This window comes from Megalobrama amblycephala, linkage group LG1 (assembly GCF_018812025.1).
Source record: "Megalobrama amblycephala isolate DHTTF-2021 linkage group LG1, ASM1881202v1, whole genome shotgun sequence".
NCBI classification, from domain to species: domain Eukaryota; kingdom Metazoa; phylum Chordata; class Actinopteri; order Cypriniformes; family Xenocyprididae; genus Megalobrama; species Megalobrama amblycephala.
This window is the reverse complement of record NC_063044.1, coordinates 53,699,082-53,708,133: the sequence shown is the minus strand read 5'-3', so window position 1 is coordinate 53,708,133 and position 9,052 is coordinate 53,699,082. Positions and strand designations below refer to the sequence as shown.

At 34.8% G+C, this 9,052-nt stretch overlaps 1 protein-coding gene and 2 gene segments (V, D, J or C); all 3 read left to right on the top strand.

Annotated features, from left to right (window-relative positions):
- LOC125274624 (polymeric immunoglobulin receptor-like) overlaps nucleotides 1–9,052 on the top strand; it is an 859,185-nt gene that overhangs the window by 564,581 nt on the left and 285,552 nt on the right. The gene's annotated exons all lie outside the window — the stretch shown is intronic.
- LOC125274853 lies at nucleotides 4,421–4,968 on the top strand. The segment is given in 2 exon segments: nucleotides 4,421–4,545; nucleotides 4,624–4,968. Coding segments are annotated over 2 exon segments (375 nt in total).
- Nucleotides 8,269–8,877, top strand: LOC125274911. The segment is given in 2 exon segments: nucleotides 8,269–8,346; nucleotides 8,427–8,877. Coding segments are annotated over 2 exon segments (372 nt in total).

Sequence of the window (9,052 nt, the reverse complement as noted above, 5' to 3'; positions counted from 1 at the left end):
TGCAATTAAAATTTGTAATTTTTTGCCTTTTGTTAACAATTAGACTTAGAGTTTAAGATAACTCATTCAGTGAATTTAAAGAAAATACCCACAAAAATGTCATTCAGTGTAACATATTTATATATATATCAAAGAATCATGTTAGATATATTTAAACAATAATGACGTGATGACAAATTAAAAGACTATATTTAAGCTTCACAGTGCAGCAATCAAATACTTAATTGTAAATTTTAAATCTTTATACTTTGCCAGTATCCTTTAAACCACTAAGTTTTACACATTTGTCAACAAAGTTTTTGTAAGGAAGTGAAAATCATTTAAAATAAAATTTAATATGAGATAATATTGCCATTGTTCCCATAATTGCAATGTTTTTTAGTATTAAGTCTGTATCATTAAATTAGTTTTAATAATATTCCTTTAATTTTGAATAATTTAATAATATTAAATGACAGCAGAATCAGACGTTGAGAAATAAAAAGCATTTTATTCAGGAAAAATGAACCGTTCTGATGCTCCTGCCATGCTTGCTTAGCTTGTCACTTGGTTTTGCCCCAAACATTGCAGCATGCAGCTACGTTTATGAATACTTTGTGTGCCAACATAAATGATGTTATCAGGATGAGTATTTTGGGTGAATAATCAGGTCTCTGTTGAACTGGTGACATATCGTAGTAAAGGGGAACTCTCTGTTCAGAAATATTGATAAGATATTATTCTGACAACCGCAATCCTGAATATCTTTCTCGTTTCCTTGATAAAGGCCTGTTCACACCAAGTATGATAACTATAATGATACACCGCAACTATAACGATAACGGCACAGATAAACAATATTGTTAGAATCTGTTTCAGAGCATTTTTTCCCAGCTGATGAACGATAAAACCATTGACAGACAATCAAAATCTATTACGCTTTAAAGAGCTCCAGCATTTAAAGTGGCAAATGACTGAAAACTGCAGCACATAGAATGAACAGTGTTATCATTCATTGGTGTGGACGCTAATATAGTTATTAGGGGCCTAGCCCCTATTGTAATTGTACGTTTTCCCTTTTATTATTATTCTTCCGAATGGGAGTCTATGGCAGCCCTATCAACGGAACATGAGAAAATTATGAAATTTGGCACACTTGTAGTGATGGTCATGTCTAGAAATCTGACCAATTTTGGAGTCTCTAGGACCAACTTTATAGCGCCACCACCAGTTCAAAAATTCAACATTCTAAAGGTTATAACTTTTGAACCATTTGCTCTAGAAAAATACAATTTAGTACATCTGATTCGTCTCTTCATGCTGATTCTATTCAAATTCTTACATTAAGTCTCCGCCCATTACAGTAGCGGCCATTTTGAAAAGTACAGTATTCCGTTTTTTCGCTACTCCTCCTTCAAAATTTGTCCAATTTTGTCCAGACTTTGATCAGGTGATCTTTGGTCTGAGCCGCACAGAAATGACTGAACAGATTTTTTTTATTCATCTTTGTTCAAAAGTTATGATGTCACGAAGTTAACAAGGTTGACCCAAAATTGCTATAGAGGCTGTATCTCAGCCAAACTTTGAGCAATCAAAACAAAAATTGGTACCCTTGATCAAGACCATGATCTAAGGTTCCATGCCGAATTTGGGAACAGCGCCACCTACAGGTCATGAGATCTGAAAAATGGCTATTTTGGCCAAAAACTTTTGAACACTTTATTAGAAAATCAAGATGTCTATGGATTCCTTGGGCCATGCCGAATCCGGGGATATTGAATTTGTCAACATCGGATGAAAAGCATGTCCGCCATTTTGAATTTTGTCATAAATTGCAATAACTTTTAAACAATTTGACATATCATCACAAAATTTGGTACATATGACCATCAGAGTGTCCTGAAGGTACATGAGAAGTTTCAGCACAGCGCCACCTAGTGTTCCACAGATATAATGATTTTTGCAAAATTGCTTATAACTTTTGAAAACATTATCCATTATCTGCTTTATGTCATTTTATTCCCTGGCTAATGCCAATTCCAACGATGTGTCATTTGTCATTTTCCTTAAATGTCCCTGTCTGCCATATTGAAATAAATGAAAAACAGTTTTTTCGCTACTCCTCCCACAAATTTTGTCTAATTTTGTCCACAATCAGCTCAGATGATCTTTGGACCGAGCCGCATAGAAATGACTGAACGGAATTTTGATATTCGCTACCGTTCCCGAGATATTTGTCTCTGAATGTGACCTTGCTTGTGTTTGTTGTCTTATGCTAGTTAGCTTAGCATGCTAATTGCTTAGTATGCTAACCAGTTGTCATTCTTTTTAATGTGGCTCTTCAGCTATCAAGTTAACCATGAGCTTCATTAGCATTAAGTTAGCTTAGCATGCTAATATGGTTAACATGCTAAGTAATGCTTTTTTTGTAAATTCTTTCTTACACTAAAAGTTCTCTTCCACAGCATGTTGCACATGTGTCATGATGTAGCTCAATGTGTAAAGCCAGGTACCCGAAGAGCCCTGTACCCAAAGATAGTGGGTTCGAATCCCGGGTGGAGTGGTTTTATGAAAGAGTATGTTTTGTTTTCTTTATTGCCTCTTGGATTAGAAATAAATGCTTTTTGTTTCATGCTGTGTTCATTTTCATCTAAGCTTCTGTACATTCTGAGATCATTCTCGCCCATAATTCTGAACCAGCTGTTTCATGTTTGTTCATTTTCTGCTGTTTTTCCTCTTCCTGCTCCGTATTGCGCCACAGCATGATAAGCTGCAGAATGATCTAAAGTAAAGTTATTAAATATAACATTCAGTGCAGTTTTATTAAAATTCTTCATTTTGAGTTTATTTTCACATGAACTAATGAACTTCGGCAGTTGTGCCAACAATCACCTGCACAGTGGTGCAATGAGATGCGCAATGGACACTGGACCTGGAGGTTGTGGGTTTGAATCCTGTGTTGGGTGGTCATTATGCAATTGTGTGTAATGAGTCATTTTGATTCCTTTTTTATCCAAATAAGCATTGTACTAATCTTTATTCCTCTTGAATTAGATACAAGTGTTTTTAGTTCATACTGTGTTCATTCTCATCTGAACTTCTATTGATTTTCATTTCATTTCCACCTGTCCTTCTGAACCAGCTGTTTTGCATGTACATTCAATTTCTGCTGTTTTTGCTCTACCTGCTCCGTATTGCGCTACTGCCCCTTCTGGGGCTTGGCCCCGAATTGCTGCTTGCAGCTATATTTGTTATAGTTATCTTTGTAACTATTGTTCTTGGTGTGAACAGGCTTTAGAGTGCAACCTGGGTCTGCATTTACTTTATTAGCTTTTATTAATCAATAACAAATGAAAATACAAAAATGCACTAAAATATTAATATTTATTCAGTTTAACAATTTTGTCAGCGCTAAACATTCCTCATTTATCTGTAAAATAAGATGCTAAAATTGTTATTTATACAGTGATACTGTCATTCAATGTAACGGATGTGGTGCAACAGAGACTTTGCGTTACACTGAATGACAAAAACATTACCGTGAATGACGAAACTTCTACTTCAGATTATATTGCAGGCCATCAACTGGCCACCTATAAACACCTAAGTTAATCACAATTATTCACAACATCTGCTTATTTATTTTTTTAATCTAACAATATGTTTTGTTTGTTTGTTTGTTTGTTTGTTTGGCATTTCACTGAATGACATGTGTTTTTGTACCTTAGGCTCCCACACCATGAAAAGGTGGAATTATCAAATATTTAAGAGGAATAAACTCACTTTTCTGCAGCACCACATGGTCTTAATGAGGTCACAGACTGTTGAATGACTATCTGTTTTTTATTTGATTTCAGAATGGCTTCTTGATCCTGTTACACTGAATGACCTCTGACAATCTGAATCCCCTGGTTATTTAAATACTTAAAAAACAATAAGACATTTTAATATGTGACAGCCAACACTTATTTGAAAATGCAGAGAACACAAATATATTTTTTAAATTGGTATGTTATTTATTTAAAGATGTAATGGTAAAATCAAAGTCCGGACATAACGCTGAATGACAAATTTACACTTTGGAACATTATTTCCTCCATATGTTGACATTTTATTTTCTCAAAGTTAAACTAGCTAAATGAACATAAACACACTGCTTGCATTTAACATGTTTTTTAATGTACATAAAATGACTTTTGTAAATTTGATGTGGACACCAAAATGGTGACGTCTCGTCTTTGACCCGTATGTCAGTAAGCTTCCTAAAAATGATTCAGATTCAAAGAACATTAAATAATATTGTATCAAATCAATCAGAATTCAGTCAGGAATTTTGAATCCATTTTCTCAGTTCAGTTTTACCACAGTTTTGCCTTTGTATGCAAATTACATGATTTAGGGAGGGTCAGTGTAACACAAACTCTAAAAGTACTTGCTATAAAACCAAATTCTCCGTCATTGTTTGTCTCCTGCAGCTGCAGTGCAACTGAATATCATTAATATTTTACAGTTTTGGGGTGATAATGGAAATGCTACTGTATGGAGTTCTGCTGTTGATTATTTCATGTGAGAAACTCTCAAATTCTTCTCAGTTAAAGGTGCACTGTTCTAACTAAACTAATGTTAATTTTCTTTATTTTTCAGCTGTTAGTGGTCAGTCTTTGACCTCCTCAGATTCTGTGGTCAAAAGACCAGGAGAATCAGTCACTCTGTCCTGCAGTGTGTCTGGATTCTCAGTGAGCAGCTACTGGATGCACTGGATCCGTCAGAAACCAGGGAGAGGACTGGAGTGGATTGGGTTTATAGATACTGGCACAACTATATATTATGCTCAGTCTCTACAAGGCCAGTTCTCAATCACAAAAGACACCAGCAAAAACATGCTGTATTTAGAGGTGAAAAGCCTGAAGACTGAAGACACAGCTGTTTATTACTGTGCAAGAGAGTCACAGTTACACAAAAGACTGCAGGGCTGAACAAAAACTATTCATGCATGAGATCACTGAAGCAACTGTACTGCAAATCTTCAAGATTCAAAATATTAATTGTTTAATGGTTACATTTCCTGCAACATTTCCTCATAAACAGCTTCAGAAATCAATGTGTATAAAGGTGGCCATGAACGGGATAATTGTCTGTTAAATAAATGTACAAATAAATGAATTTATTTAATTCATCTGAAGAGTTTGCAGCTGGTCCTAAAGAGAATTAGAATTTTCAAGATTTCCCTCAGGATTTTCCTATGGGTTTTAGAATGTATTTAATGTGTTTCATTAAATTGAAGAGACAAACAAATTTTGAAGCCACTTTAAAAAAAAAAAAAAAAAAACTGTGACTAATATGTGTTTACATGATCGACAAGTCAGACAACCATTGTATGCTAGTTCATATACTGTAGCAGCTTGTTAGCAACTTACATTTCATAAAAAACAACAGCAGCTTTTCAAAAACTCAGATTTGAAATTCAATGTGACTGTATTTGGCTTTTAATTATTATTTAATTTAAATGGATTTGATTCAGACTCAATTATTTGATTCAGACTCAATATTTATTTATGATAAATTTCTACTTTACAGGAAAACTTTTATATTACATTTCCCATTAACAAAAGGTTTTAGAGTGAATCATTGTATAGTGACAAATATTGCTTAAGATATAAAACGATGTTTGGAGTTCTTTTTTTTTTTGGAATTTTTTTTTCCTGACAAACTGACATGTACTCTTTCTCTGAGATTGAAATTGGTAATGCAGAAATTCCATGAATAAGATGTTATGCCTGAGAATAAAAGTCACACGAGAGATGATGAGTGATGTTTTCTCAGTGATGGCGTTTACTCGTGTGAGTCAACTCTCGCGATCTCACCTGATTAACGGTAGGGGTGTTCGATTTTTGGAGTCGACTTCGACTCCCAACTCCATTTACTGTACATAAAAACAGGGTCATAAATAAGCCAAGATGGCAGTCATTACACACTTCATTTATTTTTCCCGACGCAAAGCCTTAAAATCCCCTCATTGAAACAACACACATTTAGCGAGACTGTCCAAATTAACTTAGTCCAATTTAGAGATGACTTGATGAGTAGCTGCTAATTGCCGATACCTAATTTTACCAAGAGAAAAGTCACGAAAAACAATATTATGTCAGAATTAAATAAACGAGAAAGCAGGGATTCTTTAATGAATTCATCTCATTATAATGGTCGGGGGATGGCGCTAAACGCACTTGATCATTGTCTTAAAAGTGCTTGGACATGAGAGCTAAAGGTGCCGTAGAACATCTTTTCAAAAGATGTAATATAAGTCTAAGGTGTCCCCTGAATGTGTTTGTGAAGTTTCAGTTCAAAATACCCCATAGATTTTTTTAATTCATTTTTTAACTGCTTATTTTGGGGCATCATTAAAAGTTCACACAGTTAATATAACCCTCAAAATGGATCTTTACAAAGTGTTCGTCATGCAGCCTATCGGATCATGTAAGTATGGTATTTATTTGGATGTTTACATTTGATTCTGAATGAGTTTGATAGTGCTCCATGGCTAAAGCTAACATTACACACTGTTGGAGAGATTTATAAAGAATGAAGTTGTGTTTATGAATTATACAGACTGCAAGTGTTTAATACTGAAAATAATGACATGGCTCTAGTCTCCATGAATACAGTAAGAAACGATGGTAACTTTAACCACATTTAACAGTACATTAGCAACATGCTAACAAAACATTTAGAAAGACAGTTTACAAATATCACTAAAATTATCATGTTATCATGGATCATGTCAGTTATTATCGCTCCATCTGCCATTTTTCGCTATTGTTCTTGCTTGCTTACCTAGTCTGATAATTCAGCTGTGCACATCCAGACATCCTGCCCTTGTCTAATGCCTTGATCATGGGCTGGCATATGCAAATATTGGGGGCGTACATATTAATGATCCTGACTGTTACGTAACAGTCGGTGTTATGTTGAGATTCACCTGTTCTTCGGAGGTCTTTTAAACAAATGAGATTTATATAAGAAGGAGGAAACAATGGAGTTTGAAACTCACTGTATGTCATTTCCATGTACTGAACTCTTGTTATTCAACTATGCCAAGGTAAATTCAATTTTTAATTCTAGGGCACCTTTAAAGATACTAAAATTAATACAATACATAAAAAATGCATACGATAATGTACACTTATTAATATGTTTATTGTTGATGTGAGATTTTTATTATTTTTATGTTTGGTTAGTTTAATGAACACGGTTAACTATGGAAAATCAAATCTTTATTTATTGCAGTAATATACCATCAATACTAAAGCTGACATGGAGGTATGTATAATTACAAACTAAAGTCACAACTGTGTGACTCTTTTCTGAGTGTTATCTATTTCTAAAGTAAGCTGCATAAATGTATATGACAAAGTTTCTGCGACAGCAAAGTTTCGTCAGTGTCCGAATTCCTCGCTTCGTTTTGTTCACTCCTTGCTTAGTGCACTTAACCATAGACATTACTTAACTGCCATGCATTATGTAGGCTATGGATTCAAGCATCAGTAAACCAGTGAGCAATTCCGGACACAGCAACAGAGTCGACACCGAGAGTCGATTCCTGTGCTGGAGTCGACCCCGACACTGGGGCTATTCAGAGTCGAGGAATCAACTCTTTTGGAGTCGAATCCCCATCACTAATTAACGGATCTACTCTAAACTCTCAGTCTAACTGCTCTATTATAAACATTACAAAATAAAACAATAAAACTTAAACTTAAAATTAATAAAGTTTAACTAAAATTACTTTGTATATTGAACAGAACTATGACCGTATTAACTCTCAATATTAATACGGTCTGTGTGATGAATACTATGAATACTACCCATTACAAAGAGAGGCTGAAGGGAAAGGGCTCGAGTGGATCTCATATGTTTCTGCTTTAAGTGGCAGTGACAAATATTACTCTAAAACTGTTGAAGGATGATTCACCATCTCCAGAGACAACAGTAAAATGCAGGTGTATCTGCACATGACAACTGTGTATATTTTGCAGGATTTGGATTTGAATAAAAATTTGGATTACCTAAAAATATATAAACTTAATTGGTAACTAGCCCCTCTGAGCAAGAAAATAAGAAATAAAAAACAATAGCCTGAAAGGCAGAGAGGCAGACATGGTTACAGAGGTTAATAAGGGCACAGAAAATGTAAATGTACCTTTAGAGGGCAGTCTATGCAAACCTACTTCTCCTAGTTCCCTTTAAAAATGCCCCAATCTGTTTATCTCCATACATCCATTTTGACTGTTGCAGCAGGTTCCTCCTTTCATAACATGAACATGAATATTTGGCATTTCATCTGTATGGTGATTGTATCTCATCAAGGTAATTTTGACATTTTTTTCTGTCAAACAGCACTTTAATTAATACAAGCTCTTCATTGATTTATGTCTTTTATTCCACAGGTATCAGTGGTGATGAAATCCGATTAGATCAGTCTCCTGCTGTGATGAAGAGACCTGGAGAAACAGTGAAGATCTCCTGTAAAATATCTGGTTTTACGATGACGAGCTACTACATGCACTGGATCAGACAGAAGCCAGGGAAAGCTCTGGAGTGGATTGGGGAAGTTAACTCTGGCTCTGGTAGTGTTGATTATGCAGATACAATGGAAAATCACTTTACTATGAATGAGGATGTGTCTCAAAGTACACAGTATCTTGAAGCCAAGAGTCTGAGAGAAGAGGACACTGCTGTTTATTACTGTGCTCGACAGACACAGTGACTCCATCTGTTGAAGCAGCTTTACAATAACTGAGAACTAATGAGAAAAGACCAGCTATTGGACTATGAATCATATTGCTCTCGTTATCATGATTATGAAGTATTATATATGGTTATAGGACCATCATGATCATATTTTTCCCATAATTTTTCTGATACCTCCTAGTTTGTATCTGGAATCAACTCATCTTACTCATGACCATTCAAAGGAGTGACCATAGATATATATATATATAGTGCTGCTAACGCTCAATTAAAGTGAAAGTACACCTTTAATGGACAAAATAAATACATTTCACACAAAAAT